Source organism: Artemia franciscana, chromosome 4 (assembly GCF_032884065.1).
Source record: "Artemia franciscana chromosome 4, ASM3288406v1, whole genome shotgun sequence".
Classification (NCBI taxonomy): domain Eukaryota; kingdom Metazoa; phylum Arthropoda; class Branchiopoda; order Anostraca; family Artemiidae; genus Artemia; species Artemia franciscana.
In genome coordinates, this window is record NC_088866.1 from 2,148,184 (window position 1) to 2,167,648 (window position 19,465).

Consider the following 19,465-nt stretch of genomic DNA (forward strand, 5'->3'; position numbering starts at 1 on the left):
AATCATAAATTTTTACAATTGTACTTCATCAGTGATAGAAATTCTGAATTGAATGCACGTTGCGAAATTTCTCCCAACGTTGAAAGGACAATCGTTTCCCAATTGCCACATCTTTTCCACGAAAATAATAAGTTAGTGCGTCTGTTCAAAACAGCCATCGATTTGATGCCTACTGATACTCATAAAATTGTTATTTCCGCTGACAAAACGCCTCCTGGCCAACATATGCGTAGATACAATGCTCCGACTATCGACGAAGTGGCAATCGTTATGGTCGGTGATCAGTTTCTACCTCGAGATATTATTCTACATAAGCGAAACGCTCAGTTGTTAAGAATTGCTGAAACTCATCGATGCTACGATGCCCTACAATATCCTATCATTTTTTGGGATGGAGCCGACGGCTATCACTTTAATATTAAATTGATGAATCCAGCCACTAACAAAGAAATGAATAAGAAATGCAGTGCAATGCATTATTATTCCGATTTGCGAGGGAAGTCGAAACCCTTTGGCAGCACCTTAATATTGCTTGCGGGAGATTTCAGGCAAACATTACCTATAATACCTAGATCAACTCCTGCAGACGAAATGAATGCTTGCCTGAAAAATTCTAATTTATGGGCACACGTAAAAACATTAAAATTAACTACAAATATGCGTGTCCGATTGCAAAACGATGACTCTGGTCAAACATTTTCAGATCAATTGCTGGCAATGGGAAACGGAAAGCTCCCAGTAGACTCAATTTCAGGACGTATACAACTACCTGCTGATTTCTGTAATTTAGTGACGTCCAAAAATGAATTGATTGAAAAAGTATTTCCGAATATTCTAAAAAATTATAAAAATAATAAATGGCTAAGTGAAAGAGCGATTCTCGCACCCAAAAATATAGACGTCCACGAAATCAACAATATTGTTTTGACCAAGATTCAAGACCAGGCAGTCCTTTACAAGTCAGTCGACACAGTTTTGGAACCAAATGAAGCGGTTAATTATTCATCTGAATTTTTAAATTCCATAGATCTTTCAGGGTTTCCACCACACGTGCTACAACTAAAAATAGGCGTACCAATAATATTGTTACGTAACATAAACCCACCAAAGCTTGCAATCACCATTAACAAAGCTCAAGGTCAATCATTAGAAAAATGTGGTATTGATCTTAATACTGATTGTTTTTCCCATGGACAATTGTACGTTGCATGTTCGAGGGTCGGTAAACCTGACAATCTATTTATATGCAGCGAGAATTGGACAGCGAAGAATGTTGTATATTCGCAAGTTTTACGCAGTTAATTTGTATTTCGGAACCAAATGAAGCGGTTAATTATCCTTCTGAATTTTTAAATTCCATAGATCCTTCAGGGTGTCCACCACACCTGCTACAACTAAAAATAGGCGTACCAATAATACTTTTAAGAAATATCAACCCACCAAAGCTTTGCAATGGCACGCGATTTGCCGTAAAAAAAAAACAATGGAAAACCTAATAGATGCCACAATCTTGACAGGGCCTTATGAGGGTGAGGATGTTCTTATTCCTCGCATTCCCATGATTCCAACGGATCTGCTTTTTCAATTTAAAAGATTGCAATTCCCAATTCGATTAGTATTTGCAACCACCATCAACAAAGCTCAAGGGCAATCACTAGAAAAATGCGGTATAGATCTTAATACAGATTGCTTTACCAATGTACAATTGTATGTTGCATCTTTGAGGGTCGGTAAACCTGACAATCTTTATACGCACAGACAATGGGACAGCGAAGACTGTTGTATATTCACAAGTTTTACGTAGTTAATTTGTATTGTATCTATCTATCTATCTATCTATATAAAAACGAGTTGTGTGTATGCATGTTTGTTTGTTTGTAAAAAGAGCGTTTGCATATGACGTCATTATTAGTACATACGGCTTTGTATATGGACAGACAATGGGAAAGCCAAGAATGTTGTATATTCGCAATTTTTACGTAGTTTGAAACACATATATAAATCTATCTATATTCACAGGTGGGACACAGGGACACAACTACAATGGCGCGTAACTAATATGGCGCGTAACTAATATGGCGCGTAACGACTTACGCGCGCGGGGGGGCTTGGGGGGGGCGCGAAGCGCCCCCACCAACTAGGTGTTGGGGTGGCGCGAAGCGCCACCCCAACAGCTAGTCTATATATATAAAAATAAGTTGTCTGTGTGTGGATCTGTGGATGGATCAGGTGACGTCACCTGAAAAAACTGGATCAGGTGACAAAACTGAAAACTGAAAAAACTAAAAAAAGGCAAAAACTACAAAAAAAAACTAAAAACTAATAAAAAAAATAAAAAAGCTAAAAAACAAAAAAACTAAAAAAAGGCAAAAACTACAAAAAAAAACTAAAAACTAATAAAAAAGCTAAGAAACTAAAAAAAAACTAAAAAAAGGCAAAAACTACAAAAAAAACTAAAAACTAATAAAAAAAATAAAAAAGCTAAAAAACTAAAAAAACTAAAAAAAGGTAAAAAACTAAAAAAACTAAAAACTAAAAAAAACTAAAAAAAGGAAAAAACTGAAAAATAAGCTAAAATAAAGGTAAAAACCACTAAAAAACTAAAAAAAAACTGAAAAAACTAAAAAAAGGCAAAAACTACAAAAAAAAACTAAAAACTAATAAAAAAAGTAAAAAAGCTAAAAAACTAAAAAAACTAAAAAAAACTAAAAAAAGGTAAAAAACTAAAAAAAATAAAAAAAAATAAAAAAAAGGAAAAAACTGAAAAATAAGCTAAAATAAAGGTAAAAACCAATAAAAAACTAAAAAGAAAAAAAGAAAAAACTAAAAAAAATTTTCATCTAAAAAACTAAAAAAAACTAAAAAAGGTAAAAACTAAAAGAACTAAAAAAGAAAAAAATAAATGACGACACTCAAAGAGAAAGCGACCAGGACAAAAGGAATGTTCGATTAGCAATCAACAAAGCACCGGGACACAGGGAGTATAAATGACGACCAGGACATAAGTAAAAAAAAAAAACTAACAAAACTAAAAAGAAGGTAAAAACTACAAAAAAACTAAAAAGAAAAAAACTAAAAAAAGGCAAAAACTACAAAAAAAAAAAACTAAAAAAAGGCAAAAACTACAAAAAAAAACTAAAAACTAATAAAAAAAGTAAAAAAGCTAAAAAACTAAAAAAACTAAAAAAAACTAAAAAAAGGTAAAAAACTTAAAAAAAATAAAAAAAAACTAAAAAAAAGGAAAAAACTGAAAAATAAGCTAAAATAAAGGTAAAAACCAATAAAAAACTAAAAAGAAAAAAAGAAAAAACTAAAAAAAATTTTCATCTAAAAAACTAAAAAAAAACTAAAAAAGGTAAAAACTAAAAGAACTAAAAAAGAAAAAAATAAATGACGACACTCAAAGAGAAAGCGACCAGGACAAAAGGAATGTTCGATTAGCAATCAACAAAGCACCGGGACACAGGGAGTATAAATGACGACCAGGACATAAGTAAAAAAAAAAACTAACAAAACTAAAAAGAAGGTAAAAACTACAAAAAAACTAAAAAGAAAAAAACTAAAAAAAGGCAAAAACTACAAAAAAAACTAAAAACTAATAAAAAAGCTAAAAAACTAAAAAAACTAAAAAAAGGCAAAAACTACAAAAAAAACTAAAAACTAATAAAAAAAATAAAAAAGCTAAAAAACTAAAAAAACTAAAAAAAATAAAAAAAGGTAAAAAGCTAAAAAAACTAAAAACTAAAAAAAACTAAAAAAAGGAAAAAACTGAAAAATAAGCTAAAATAAAGGTAAAAACCAATAAAAAACTAAAAAAAACTGAAAAAACTAAAAAAAGGCAAAAACTACAAAAAAAACTAAAAACTAATAAAAAAGCTAAAAAACTAAAAAAACTAAAAAAAGGCAAAAACTACAAAAAAAACTAAAAACTAATAAAAAAAATAAAAAAGCTAAAAAACTAAAAAAACTAAAAAAAATAAAAAAAGGTAAAAAGCTAAAAAAACTAAAAACTAAAAAAAACTAAAAAAAAGGAAAAAACTGAAAAATAAGCTAAAATAAAGGTAAAAACCAATAAAAAACTAAAAAAAAACTGAAAAAACTAAAAAAGGCAAAAACTACAAAAAAAAACTAAAAACTAATAAAAAAAGTAAAAAAGCTAAAAAACTAAAAAAACTAAAAAAAACTAAAAAAAGGTAAAAAACTAAAAAAAATAAAAAAAAATAAAAAAAAGGAAAAAACTGAAAAATAAGCTAAAATAAAGGTAAAAACCAATAAAAAACTAAAAAGAAAAAAAGAAAAAACTAAAAAAAATTTTCATCTGAAAAACTAAAAAAAACTAAAAAAGGTAAAAACTAAAAGAACTAAAAAAGAAAAAAATAAATGACGACACTCAAAGAGAAAGCGACCAGGACAAAAGGAATGTTCGATTAGCAATCAACAAAGCACCGGGACACAGGGAGTATAAATGACGACCAGGACATAAGTAAAAAAAAAACTAACAAAACTAAAAAGAAGGTAAAAACTACAAAAAAACTAAAAAGAAAAAAACTAAAAAAAGGCAAAAACTACAAAAAAAACTAAAAACTAATAAAAAAGCTAAAAAACTAAAAAAACTAAAAAAAGGCAAAAACTACAAAAAAAACTAAAAACTAATAAAAAAAATAAAAAAGCTAAAAAACTAAAAAAACTAAAAAAAATAAAAAAAGGTAAAAAGCTAAAAAAACTAAAAACTAAAAAAAACTAAAAAAAGGAAAAAACTGAAAAATAAGCTAAAATAAAGGTAAAAACCAATAAAAAACTAAAAAAAAACTGAAAAAACTAAAAAAAGGCAAAAACTACAAAAAAAAACTAAAAACTAATAAAAAAGCTAAAAAACTAAAAAAACTAAAAAAAGGCAAAAACTACAAAAAAAACTAAAAACTAATAAAAAAAATAAAAAAGCTAAAAAACTAAAAAAACTAAAAAAAATAAAAAAAGGTAAAAAGCTAAAAAAACTAAAAACTAAAAAAAACTAAAAAAAGGAAAAAACTGAAAAATAAGCTAAAATAAAGGTAAAAACCAATAAAAAACTAAAAAAAAAACTGAAAAAACTAAAAAAAGGCAAAAACTACAAAAAAAACTAAAAACTAATAAAAAAAGTAAAAAAGCTAAAAAACTAAAAAAACTAAAAAAACTAAAAAAAGGTAAAAAACTAAAAAAAATAAAAAATAAAAAAAAACTAAAAAAAAGGAAAAAACTGAAAAATAAGCTAAAATAAAGGTAAAAACCAATAAAAAACTAAAAAGAAAAAAAGGAAAAAACTAAAAAAAATTTTCATCTAAAAAACTAAAAAAACTAAAAAAGGTAAAAACTAAAAGAACTAAAAAAGAAAAAAATAAATGACGACACTCAAAGAGAAAGCGACCAGGACAAAAGGAATGTTCGATTAGCAATCAACAAAGCACCGGGACACAGGGAGTATAAATGACGACCAGGACATAAGTAAAAAAAACAACTAACAAAACTAAAAAGAAGGTAAAAACTACAAAAAAAACAGAAAAAAAAACTAAAAACTAATAAAAAAACTAAAAAATCTAAAAATCTAAATAAACTAAAAAAGAAAAAAAAAAGGAAAAAAATAAAGGAGAAAAACAAAACTAAAAAACGAATGTATATACAGACCGGGACACCGGGATACAAATGACGACCGGGACACAGGGAATATAAATGACGACCGGGACACAGGGACACAACTACAACGGGGACACCGGGGGAAACAGGGGGATATAAATGACGACCGGGACACCGGGACAGGGAATGGTCGATTAGCAATCACCATCAACAAAGCTCAAGGGCAATCATTAGAATCATGGGGTATAGATCTGAATACAGATTGTTTTCCCATGGACCATTATATGTTGCATGTTCAAGAGTCGGTAAACCTGACAATCTATTTATATGCAAAGACAATGGGACAGCAAAGAATGTTGTATATTCGCAAGTTTTACGTAGTTAAAACCATATATATATATATATATATATCTATATTCACAGGTGGGACATAGGGACACAACTACAATGGCGCGTAACTATTATGGCGCGTAACGACTTACGCGCGCGGGGGGGCTTGGGGGGGGGGGGGGCGTGAAGCGCCCCCACCAACTAGGTGTTGGGGTGGCGCGAAGCGCCACCCCAACAGCTAGTATATATATATATATATATATATATATATATATATATATATATATATATATATATATATATATATATATATATATATATATATATATATATATATTTTCTGGCCAAAAAAAAAGATCTATATCGGTCAGATGTTTGAAAAATTCGTTAAGAACCTTAATAAAAAAAAAAGAATAATGCGAGTGACGCCGTATTTATGAATACATTCGAAAAGCATACATATGTTGTATTGGCGTTAGTAGTGGTTGTATCGTTTTTAATATTTCCATGATGTAGGCAAAATTACCCAAGAAACATATGGCAAGAAAAATTTTATGATTGACGTCATATTTATTAGTATATTTTATAAGAGTAGATTGCATCCTTCCCCCCCTCCCCCAAGGAGTGAACGTATCGTTTTCATATCTATGACATATGTAATATTACAAAGGAAACATAGCTAAGTATAAAATACCAAGTGTAATTAGTCTATTTACAAAAGGTGTTTTAAGTAGTTTCATAATGCCTAGAGGACAAGTGAAGAATCTAGACCATCAAACGTGACAAGACCAATCCGAGCAGCTAAGGTATAGGGTATTGAAAATAATATATAAAATAATAATAAACGAAAATGAAGGACAAAGAAATATAGTCTGAATACTTGCGTCAGCAACAATTGCAACGAGTCAAAAACAAAAGTGAAGAACAAAGAAAATCTCGTTCGAAGATAAGGAGCAGCAAGAGTTACAGGAGCAACATGCGACAGCAAGGAATAGAACGAATCAGAAATAAAAGTGAAGAACAAAGAAATATGTGGCTAAAAGGTATGTCACGGCGAGAACAAAGAAATATGCAGTTAGAAGGTAGTGGGCAGCGAGAGTTACAAGTGACAGCGAGAAAGGGAGTATCAGAACTTGTCAAAAATAGAGTGAAGAACAAAGAATTGTGCTGTTAAACACAAGTGACAGTAGAAATCAGAACGAGTCAAAATGAAAGTGAAGAAGAAAGAAATAATATGTTAGAAAAATAACACCAACAGAACGTGGTACGAAACCCATTAAAACCTAGAAAAATGCCATAACATACGTAACTGTTGATTACAAATCATTGATACAATTGAATTTTAAATGTATTCCCTGGAGAGTCCACCATTTTCCCAAGGACAGAGTAGCAAACAAAGATAATTCATTTGGAGGTTGCTGCTCACAACGAGAATCAATATATACAAGCCAACCACATACCGAGTGCCGGGGTCCGGCTTTAAAATAGGCTACATTATTTTTTTTTATTTTTTTTTAACTTGCATATTAACATTTCTGGCCAATAAAGGTCATAACCTTAAGGAAGAATTTTTTTCTCAGGGTGGTTGTATCAAACCTATGGTGAAGCCATGACATTAAGAAGAGGTTCACAGTGTTTGCGGTTAGAATCAATAAAAATCAATATATATAAGCTAGCCGCGTAGCTGTGCCGACACCTTGCCTTGAAATCATCTACATAGTTTGTTTGTCTTAAAACTGGCACATTAAAATTTCTGGCCACAAAAACGAACTAAATTGGTCACAAATTTAACGAAAAATTTATGTTTTTCCCAAGGTTTTCCCACTCAATTCGACTATTTGTCTTTGCTTTTTCTACAATTAGCCATGACTTGATGCCCAAAACTTTTCTATCTTAAATTCAAGAATTCAAAAGTGGCCAATCGAACTGTGGGTTCGACAATTTGTATCGAACCTGTGGTGAACGCCTTAACATGAAAAAGTTACTCACATTATCTGCGTTTAGAAGAAAGGCAACAATGCTAATTCATATATAGAAGCTTGTAGCGTAGTTTTGCGGGAGCCTGGTGATATATATATATATATATATATATATATATATATATATATATATATATATATCTATCTATATAAAAATAAGTTGTCTGTCTGTCTGTGGATGGATGGATCAGGTGACGTCACCTGAAAAAACTGGATCAGGTGACGTCAAAACTGAAAAAACTAAAAAAAGGCAAAAACTACAAAAAAAACTAAAAACTAATAAAAAAAATAAAAAAGCTAAAAAACTAAAAAAACTAAAAAAAGGCAAAAACTACAAAAAAACTAAAAACTAATAAAAAAGCTAAAAAACTAAAAAAACTAAAAAAAGGCAAAAACTACAAAAAAAACTAAAAACTAATAAAAAAAATAAAAAAGCTAAAAAACTAAAAAAACTAAAAAAACTAAAAAAAGGTAAAAAACTAAAAAAACTAAAAACTAAAAAAAACTAAAAAAAAGGAAAAAACTGAAAAATAAGCTAAAATAAAGGTAAAAACCAATAAAAAACTAAAAAAAAAACTGAAAAAACTAAAAAAAGGCAAAAACTACAAAAAAAACTAAAAACTAATAAAAAAAGTAAAAAAGCTAAAAAACTAAAAAAACTAAAAAAACTAAAAAAAGGTAAAAAACTAAAAAAAATAAAAAATAAAAAAAAAACTAAAAAAAGGTAAAAAACTAAAAAAAATAAAAAAAAACTAAAAAAAGGAAAAAACTGAAAAATAAGCTAAAATAAAGGTAAAAACCAATAAAAAACTAAAAAGAAAAAAAGAAAAAACTAAAAAAAATTTTCATCTAAAAAACTAAAAAAAAACTAAAAAAGGTAAAAACTAAAAGAACTAAAAAAGAAAAAAATAAATGACGACACTCAAAGAGAAAGCGACCAGGACAAAAGGAATGTTCGATTAGCAATCAACAAAGCACCGGGACACAGGGAGTATAAATGACGACCAGGACATAAGTAAAAAAAAAAACTAACAAAACTAAAAAGAAGGTAAAAACTACAAAAAAACTAAAAAGAAAAAAACTAAAAAAAGGCAAAAACTACAAAAAAAACTAAAAACTAATAAAAAAGCTAAAAAACTAAAAAAACTAAAAAAAGGCAAAAACTACAAAAAAAACTAAAAACTAATAAAAAAAATAAAAAAGCTAAAAAACTAAAAAAACTAAAAAAAATAAAAAAAGGTAAAAAGCTAAAAAAACTAAAAACTAAAAAAAACTAAAAAAAGGAAAAAACTGAAAAATAAGCTAAAATAAAGGTAAAAACCAATAAAAAACTAAAAAAAACTGAAAAAACTAAAAAAAGGCAAAAACTACAAAAAAAACTAAAAACTAATAAAAAAGCTAAAAAACTAAAAAAACTAAAAAAAGGCAAAAACTACAAAAAAAACTAAAAACTAATAAAAAAAATAAAAAAGCTAAAAAACTAAAAAAACTAAAAAAAATAAAAAAAGGTAAAAAGCTAAAAAAACTAAAAACTAAAAAAAACTAAAAAAAAGGAAAAAACTGAAAAATAAGCTAAAATAAAGGTAAAAACCAATAAAAAACTAAAAAAAAATTGAAAAAACTAAAAAAAGGCAAAAACTACAAAAAAAAACTAAAAACTAATAAAAAAAGTAAAAAAGCTAAAAAACTAAAAAAACTAAAAAAACTAAAAAAAGGTAAAAAACTAAAAAAAATAAAAAAAAATAAAAAAAAGGAAAAAACTGAAAAATAAGCTAAAATAAAGGTAAAAACCAATAAAAAACTAAAAAGAAAAAAAGAAAAAACTAAAAAAAATTTTCATCTAAAAAACTAAAAAAAACTAAAAAAGGTAAAAACTAAAAGAACTAAAAAAGAAAAAAATAAATGACGACACTCAAAGAGAAAGCGACCAGGACAAAAGGAATGTTCGATTAGCAATCAACAAAGCACCGGGACACAGGGAGTATAAATGACGACCAGGACATAAGTAAAAAAAAAACTAACAAAACTAAAAAGAAGGTAAAAACTACAAAAAAACTAAAAAGAAAAAAACTAAAAAAAGGCAAAAACTACAAAAAAAACTAAAAACTAATAAAAAAGCTAAAAAACTAAAAAAACTAAAAAAAGGCAAAAACTACAAAAAAAACTAAAAACTAATAAAAAAAATAAAAAAGCTAAAAAACTAAAAAAACTAAAAAAAATAAAAAAAGGTAAAAAGCTAAAAAAACTAAAAACTAAAAAAAACTAAAAAAAGGAAAAAACTGAAAAATAAGCTAAAATAAAGGTAAAAACCAATAAAAAATTAAAAAAAAACTGAAAAAACTAAAAAAAGGCAAAAACTACAAAAAAAACTAAAAACTAATAAAAAAGCTAAAAAACTAAAAAAACTAAAAAAAGGCAAAAACTACAAAAAAAACTAAAAACTAATAAAAAAAATAAAAAAGCTAAAAAACTAAAAAAACTAAAAAAAATAAAAAAAGGTAAAAAGCTAAAAAAACTAAAAACTAAAAAAAACTAAAAAAAGGAAAAAACTGAAAAATAAGCTAAAATAAAGGTAAAAACCAATAAAAAACTAAAAAAAAAACTGAAAAAACTAAAAAAAGGCAAAAACTACAAAAAAAACTAAAAACTAATAAAAAAAGTAAAAAAGCTAAAAAACTAAAAAAACTAAAAAAACTAAAAAAAGGTAAAAAACTAAAAAAAATAAAAAATAAAAAAAAACTAAAAAAAAGGAAAAAACTGAAAAATAAGCTAAAATAAAGGTAAAAACCAATAAAAAACTAAAAAGAAAAAAAGGAAAAAACTAAAAAAAATTTTCATCTAAAAAACTAAAAAAACTAAAAAAGGTAAAAACTAAAAGAACTAAAAAAGAAAAAAATAAATGACGACACTCAAAGAGAAAGCGACCAGGACAAAAGGAATGTTCGATTAGCAATCAACAAAGCACCGGGACACAGGGAGTATAAATGACGACCAGGACATAAGTAAAAAAAACAACTAACAAAACTAAAAAGAAGGTAAAAACTACAAAAAAAACAGAAAAAAAAACTAAAAACTAATAAAAAAACTAAAAAATCTAAAAATCTAAATAAACTAAAAAAGAAAAAAAAAGGAAAAAAATAAAGGAGAAAAACAAAACTAAAAAACGAATGTATATACAGACCGGGACACCGGGATACAAATGACGACCGGGACACAGGGAATATAAATGACGACCGGGACACAGGGACACAACTACAACGGGGACACCGGGGGAAACAGGGGGATATAAATGACGACCGGGACACCGGGACAGGGAATGGTCGATTAGCAATCACCATCAACAAAGCTCAAGGGCAATCATTAGAATCATGGGGTATAGATCTGAATACAGATTGTTTTCCCATGGACCATTATATGTTGCATGTTCAAGAGTCGGTAAACCTGACAATCTATTTATATGCAAAGACAATGGGACAGCAAAGAATGTTGTATATTCGCAAGTTTTACGTAGTTAAAACCATATATATATATATATATATATATCTATATTCACAGGTGGGACATAGGGACACAACTACAATGGCGCGTAACTATTATGGCGCGTAACGACTTACGCGCGCGGGGGGGCTTGGGGGGGGGGCGTGAAGCGCCCCCACCAACTAGGTGTTGGGGTGGCGCGAAGCGCCACCCCAACAGCTAGTATATATATATATATATATATATATATATATATATATATATATATATATATATATATATATATATATATTTTCTGGCCAAAAAAAAAGATCTATATCGGTCAGATGTTTGAAAAATTCGTTAAGAACCTTAATAAAAAAAAAAGAATAATGCGAGTGACGCCGTATTTATGAATACATTCGAAAAGCATACATATGTTGTATTGGCGTTAGTAGTGGTTGTATCGTTTTTAATATTTCCATGATGTAGGCAAAATTACCCAAGAAACATATGGCAAGAAAAATTTTATGATTGACGTCATATTTATTAGTATATTTTATAAGAGTAGATTGCATCCTTCCCCCCCTCCCCCAAGGAGTGAACGTATCGTTTTCATATCTATGACATATGTAATATTACAAAGGAAACATAGCTAAGTATAAAATACCAAGTGTAATTAGTCTATTTACAAAAGGTGTTTTAAGTAGTTTCATAATGCCTAGAGGACAAGTGAAGAATCTAGACCATCAAACGTGACAAGACCAATCCTAGCAGCTAAGGTGTAGGGTATTGAAAATAATATATAAAGTAATAATAAACGAAAATGAAGGACAAAGAAATATACAGTCTGAATACTTGCGTCAGCAACAATTGCAACGAGTCAAAAACAAAAGTGAAGAACAAAGAAAATCTCGTTCGAAGATAAGGAGCAGCAAGAGTTACAGGAGCAACATGCGACAGCAAGGAATAGAACGAATCAGAAATAAAAGTGAAGAACAAAGAAATATGTGGCTAAAAGGTATGTCACAGCGAGAACAAAGAAATATGCAGTTAGAAGGTAGTGGGCAGCGAGAGTTACAAGTGACAGCGAGAAAGGGAGTATCAGAACTTGTCAAAAATAGAGTGAAGAACAAAGAATTGTGCTGTTAAACACAAGTGACAGTAGAAATCAGAACGAGTCAAAATGAAAGTGAAGAAGAAAGAAATAATATGTTAGAAGAATAACACCAACAGAACGTGGTACGAAACCCATTAAAACCTAGAAAAATGCCATAACATACGTAACTGTTGATTACAAATCATTGATACAATTGAATTTTAAATGTATTCCCTGGAGAGTCCACCATTTTCCCAAGGACAGAGTAGCAAACAAAGATAATTCATTTGGAGGTTGCTGCTCACAACGAGAATCAATATATACAAGCCAACCACATACCGAGTGCCGGGGTCCGGCTTTAAAATAGGCTACATTATTTTTTTTTTATTTTTTTTTAACTTGCATATTAACATTTCTGGCCAATAAAGGTCATAACCTTAAGGAAGAATTTTTTTCTCAGGGTGGTTGTATCAAACCTATGGTGAAGCCATGACATTAAGAAGAGGTTCACAGTGTTTGCGGTTAGAATCAATAAAAATCAATATATATATATAAGCTAGCCGCGTAGCTGTGCCGACACCTTGCCTTGAAATCATCTACATAGTTTGTTTGTCTTAAAACTGGCACATTAAAATTTCTGGCCACAAAAACGAACTAAATTGGTCACAAATTTAACGAAAAATTTATGTTTTTCCCAAGGTTTTCCCACTCAATTCGACTATTTGTCTTTGCTTTTTCTACAATTAGCCATGACTTGATGCCCAAAACTTTTCTATCTTAAATTCAAGAATTCAAAAGTGGCCAATCGAACTGTGGGTTCGACAATTTGTATCGAACCTGTGGTGAACGCCTTAACATGAAAAAGTTACTCACATTATCTGCGTTTAGAAGAAAGGCAACAATGCTAATTCATATAGAAGCTTGTAGCGTAGTTTTGCGGGAGCCTGGTGATATATATATATATATATATATATATATATATATATATATATATATATATATATATATATATATATATATATCTATCTATATAAAAATAAGTTGTCTGTCTGTCTGTGGATGGATGGATCAGGTGACGTCACCTGAAAAAACTGGATCAGGTGACGTCAAAACTGAAAAAACTAAAAAAAGGCAAAAACTACAAAAAAAACTAAAAACTAATAAAAAAAATAAAAAAGCTAAAAAACTAAAAAAACTAAAAAAAGGCAAAAACTACAAAAAAACTAAAAACTAATAAAAAAGCTAAAAAACTAAAAAAACTAAAAAAAGGCAAAAACTACAAAAAAAACTAAAAACTAATAAAAAAAATAAAAAAGCTAAAAAACTAAAAAAACTAAAAAAACTAAAAAAAGGTAAAAAACTAAAAAAACTAAAAACTAAAAAAAACTAAAAAAAAGGAAAAAACTGAAAAATAAGCTAAAATAAAGGTAAAAACCAATAAAAAACTAAAAAAAAAACTGAAAAAACTAAAAAAAGGCAAAAACTACAAAAAAAACTAAAAACTAATAAAAAAAGTAAAAAAGCTAAAAAACTAAAAAAACTAAAAAAACTAAAAAAAGGTAAAAAACTAAAAAAAATAAAAAATAAAAAAAAAACTAAAAAAAAGGAAAAAACTGAAAAATAAGCTAAAATAAAGGTAAAAACCAATAAAAAACTAAAAAGAAAAAAAGGAAAAAACTAAAAAAAATTTTCATCTAAAAAACTAAAAAAAACTAAAAAAGGTAAAAACTAAAAGAACTAAAAAAGAAAAAAATAAATGACGAAACTCAAAGAGAAAGCGACCAGGACAAAAGGAATGTTCGATTAGCAATCAACAAAGCACCGGGACACAGGGAGTATAAATGACGACCAGGACATAAGTAAAAAAAAAAACTATCTATATATATAAAAATAAGTTGTCTGTGGATCTGTGGATCGTGGATCAGGTGACGTCACCTGAAAAAACTGGATCAGGTGACGTCAAAACTGAAAAAACTAAAAAAAGGCAAAAACTACAAAAAAAAACTAAAAACTAATAAAAAAAATAAAAAAGCTAAAAAACTAAAAAAACTAAAAAGGTGACGTCATGTTTGTCCGCATATGACGTCTGAATTATTTCACACTAATACAAAATAAGAAAAAAAACTAAAAAAAGGTAAAAACTACAAAAAAAAACTAAAAAGAAAAAAAAAACTCAAAAAGCTAAAAAAAGGAAAAAACTGAAAAATAAAGGAGAAAAAGAAAACTAAAAAAATATAAATAAAAATAAAAAAACTAAAAAGATAAAAACTTCAAAAAAAAAAAGGTAAAAACTACAAAAAAACTAAAAAGAAAAAAAATAAAAACTAATAAAAAAACTAAAAAATCTAAAAATCTAAATAAACTAAAAAAGAAAAAAAATAAAAAAGGAAAAAAATAAAGGAGAAAAACAAAACTAAAAACCGAATGTATATACAGACCGGGACACCGGGATACAAATGACGACCGGGACACAGGGAATATAAATGACGACCGGGACACAGGGACACAACTACAACGGGGACGCCGGGGGGCACAGGGGGATATAAATGACGACCGATACACCGGGACACATGGAATATAAATGACGCCCGGGACACTCAAAGAGAAATCACAGACTGGGACACCGGGACACAAATGACGACCTGGACACAGGGACAAAACTACAAAGGGGATGCCGGGGGGCACAAGGGGATATATAAATGACGATGGCGACACAGGGAATGGTAGATTAGCAATCACCATCAACAAAGCTCAAGGGCAATCATTAGAATCATGAGGTATAGATCTGAATACGGATTGTTTTCCCATGGACCATTATATGTTGCATTTTCAAGAGTCGGTAAACAATCTATTTATATGCACAGACAATGGGACAGCAAAGAATGTTGTATATTCGCAAGTTTTACGTAGTTAAAAACATATATATATATATATATATATATCTATATTCACAGGTGGGACATAGGGACACAACTACAATGGCGCGTAACTAATATGGCGCGTAACGACTTACGCGCGCGGGGGGGGCTTGGGGGGGGGCGCGAAGCGCCCCCACCAACTAGGTGTTGGGGTGGCGCTGCACCACCAGAGCCATTGAAGACTTTCCTTACTGGAACTACGTCAGAATCTAAGCGTTTTTTGTCAAAAATCAGACAATACAACTCATTTTTCCAAATGACGTCGTTTGGAGCCCAAATCGAAAATCCAGATCAATTTATGTCTACTTTCAAAGTAAAAGGGCAAATTTATCATAAAGCAGGGTCCCTTCTACCATTCTCAGGCGAGAATCATAAATTTTTACAATTTCAAGGGCAATCACTAGAAAAATGCGGTATAGATCTTAATACAGATTGCTTTACCAATGTACAATTGTATGTTGCATCTTTGAGGGTCGGTAAACCTGACAATCTATTTATACGCACAGACAATGGGACAGCGAAGACTGTTGTATATTCACAAGTTTTACGTAGTTAATTTGTATTGTATCTATCTATCTATCTATCTATATAAAAACGAGTTGTGTGTATGCATGTTTGTTTGTTTGTAAAAAGAGCGTTTGCATATGACGTCATTATTAGTACATACGGCTTTGTATATGGACAGACAATGGGAAAGCCAAGAATGTTGTATATTCGCAATTTTTACGTAGTTTGAAACACATATATAAATCTATCTATATTCACAGGTGGGACACAGGGACACAACTACAATGGCGCGTAACTACAATGGCGCGTAACTAATATGGCGCGTAACTAATATGGCGCGTAACGACTTACGCGCGCGGGGGGGCTTGGGGGGGCGCGAAGCGCCCCACCAACTAGGTGTTGGGGTGGCGCGAAGCGCCACCCCAACAGCTAGTATATATATATATATATATATATATATATATATATATATATATATATATATATATATATATATATAAAATCAGGTTTTAATTTTTTGATTACTCGTGCTTAGATGAAAAGGAAAATGTACATTTCTTGTTTTCTTTTTTTATTTGCTCCTTTGTGGTATTTTCAGTGTTAGGCTTCGTGGCTACACGTTTAACTTGCTTGCAATGCTATATTGCATTAAAAAAAGGATAAAGATCCTCCAGAGCCATTGCTGGTGCATAGGGCGTCGAGCCGACATTTCAGTTGCTGGGTGTTTTTACAGGGACTAGTAGCAAGCTTATCGCCCGCTGCATTGCATTGATGGTCTGAAATTACTTTGATTTAAAATGTAGTTACAGCTCTAACAATTGTCACCTTACCAGCTAAAAACCGACTTTTGGTGTTTTTTTTTCTAAGCCGCCTAGAAATTTGATGACAGGTTATAATTTCATTCGTCATTTCTTTTATATTTTTTTCTGATCCCTATTAACATAGTCTTCGTTTTAGTTACAAATACCTTCTCCCTCTTTCTTTATTAGGTATATGTAGCATGCTCTTCATTTCGATCCTGTGATTCAGGGTTGGTGGGGAGAGGAGGGAGTTTCTTACCTTGAGTGAAAAGCTTATTATTTCTTTTTTCTGTCCACCCTCAATGGGGGGTTGGTTTATTTTACCCCCCCCCCCCCTTTACACTTCCTGGCTGAAGGGCCAAGAAACGGAGATCAGCACCGCGGGTAGGGACTGTAAAGTCCAATTCTTTACTTTTTTTAATCTAGTTTATGTATTGTAAAAGTCTATTCATTTATTTCATGATTTTTTTTTTCTAAAAGTAATTGAAATAATTAAGACGAGAAGTTTGCAATAAATAAACGGAACCTGTCAAAGGACATGGATTTAGTTTTCAATTATCTTCTATTTTATCTTTTTTCCATCAAGTCTTCAAATTAATTTTCTTATCAGTATTTTAAGTAACTATTGGACATGTAGATAATTCATTCAATAGGCTACTGGGAATTATATTAAAAATGAATTATAAATATTAAACAGTACAATTAAATTATATAATTTAATTGCATTTATTTTTGTCCTGATTTCAACCTAGCCCTTTCTTTGGATTTTCTTTTTTTTTTTTTTTTTTTTTTTTTTTTTTTTTTTTTTTTTTTTTTTTTTTTTTTTTTTTTCTTTTTTTTTAGTGAGGGGACAATATAACGAGGAGAGGTAGTATTGACAGATGGAAAAAAGAAGAAAGAAGAGGGATTTTCAAGCAATGAAATTTCCTTTAATTGAATTAACCGTTCCAATTGTTTTGCCTATATATATCAAATAATAAAAAGTTTTTGAAACTATATTTTGATCTTTACACATCAGGGGTATCGAAATCAGTCCCTCAGGACCTTATTTTATTTTATCTTCATTTGTTTTGGCATAAAAAAGAATATTATAGTTTACTACATTTCTAGTTCTTCTTTTTCAGAGCTGTACAAGACACATTGAATATAATGAAAGCTGAGGGCTTTACATTCGGGCCATTAAAAGAGAGTGATGCCATGTTTGCGGCAGACACAGCACCAGAATGGGTAGATGGCGAAAGCTGCCATAGATGTCGAGCTCAATTTTCATTGACACAACGAAAAGTAAAATATCTTTTTCTCTTTCTTATTTACTTTAGTTTAGTTTAAACCTTTTTTTGCTAAGACCTTTCTTTGCGCTGTTACGAAATTTTGAAGTTTTATGGTAGTACTGCATTTTGTCGGTCATGCCATAAAAGCCCTAAGAATGGAAAAACGGAATCAAGCGAAGTAAGTGAAATTCTCAAAGAACAAAAAGAATGTAATTGATTTTGTCAAAATCACTTAAAGACTCAGTTCGTCCCACTCGGTAATTTGATTTCAGCGCGGGAGAAATTCGCTACCAAGCTTGAAGATGCTTCTGCAAAGAGCTAATGAAGAGCTAGTCAAAGAGGTATTACATCGCCTAAGTGAATTTAAATCTTTTCTTTAAAACAATGACAGGATTGTCATGCAAGACCCATTGGCAAAGACCAAAGCTCTGCTAAGATATTCCCTCTGCTACATTTTGTCAGTGTTGCGATGTTGAACCATAAACACAAAAAATCAAACTAAATGAAATAAAAAAAAAAATTCTCAAAGACTAAATAGGTCAGAATAGAGTTCATTAAAGTATGTATAGACGCAGTTTGTGCTATTTGGCAATCTTGGATTCGACGCGGGCAGAAAATTGCTTGCAAACTTCAAGATGCTTGTGCGTAGAGCTAGTGCAGAGAATTGTCAAAGAGGCATTGCACTTGCAGTAGGTCAGATTCATAAAGGTACCTAGCGCTGCGAATTTACGAATTCAAAAATTAGTTTAAGTTGTGTCAATTAGTTTAATTGACAACAATGTAAGTCTGTAAAAATTCAGACATTAATGATTTTGTTGATTCGCAAAGACAGCTACACATACAAAGGAAAGGTACTCCTTCTAATGCTCACTGCTTCCACATGCCTTACGTTTATTGTGTTGCGAGAGCAACACTTTGGTTTTGTCCCGGTTTTTTTTTTTTTTTTTTTTTTTCCTATGCCGCCGATCTCAGCTTATTCGTGGAAACTGGTAAGGGTCTAACCTGTGCGGTTTTTATGGAAAGTGTGGACCTCAGGCCGGATTGATGAATATGACATTACATTTTGGAAAGCTCCGTAGAACTCTTGCCTGGGGCCAAAAAGGATGGTTTTTGCTTGTCCACGAGCCAGAGCCTATAGTGTGCGAAGGGAAGTGGAGTTATATAGCCTATGTCAGAGAGGAGTATCTGAAGTTGTGCAGCCAAGCTTTCGTTTCATCAAACCATGTTTCTGCTTTCGAGTGGAAAGCTCCGTTCTAGCAGGCAAGCAGGCAGGCACCAGTTTCAAATTGAAGATGGACTAAAATCTATAAGTGTTAAATATATGCGGTAGTTCCCCGGCCCCACAGCCAATATATCTTCTTTGAGTGATAAATAGAAAAATTTACAGAAACAAAAAAGTGCGATTTTCCCACGGGTCCGAAAGTGCTGCCATCTATTGTTTCTAGCCATTTCTGTTCGTGATTTCAGCTGACTTTACCATTCTTTTTTTTTCTAC

At 30.0% G+C, this 19,465-nt stretch overlaps 1 protein-coding gene across 2 annotated transcripts in view; it reads left to right on the forward strand.

Annotated features, from left to right (window-relative positions):
* The window catches only part of LOC136025849 (hepatocyte growth factor-regulated tyrosine kinase substrate-like), an 89,859-nt gene that overhangs the window by 28,646 nt on the left and 41,748 nt on the right, over positions 1-19,465 (forward strand). For both annotated transcript variants that reach the window (XM_065701872.1, XM_065701873.1), the window contains exon 5: positions 17,824-17,983. In XM_065701872.1, coding sequence (XP_065557944.1) covers positions 17,824-17,983 — 160 coding nt within the window. The remainder of the gene's footprint in view (positions 1-17,823; positions 17,984-19,465) is intronic.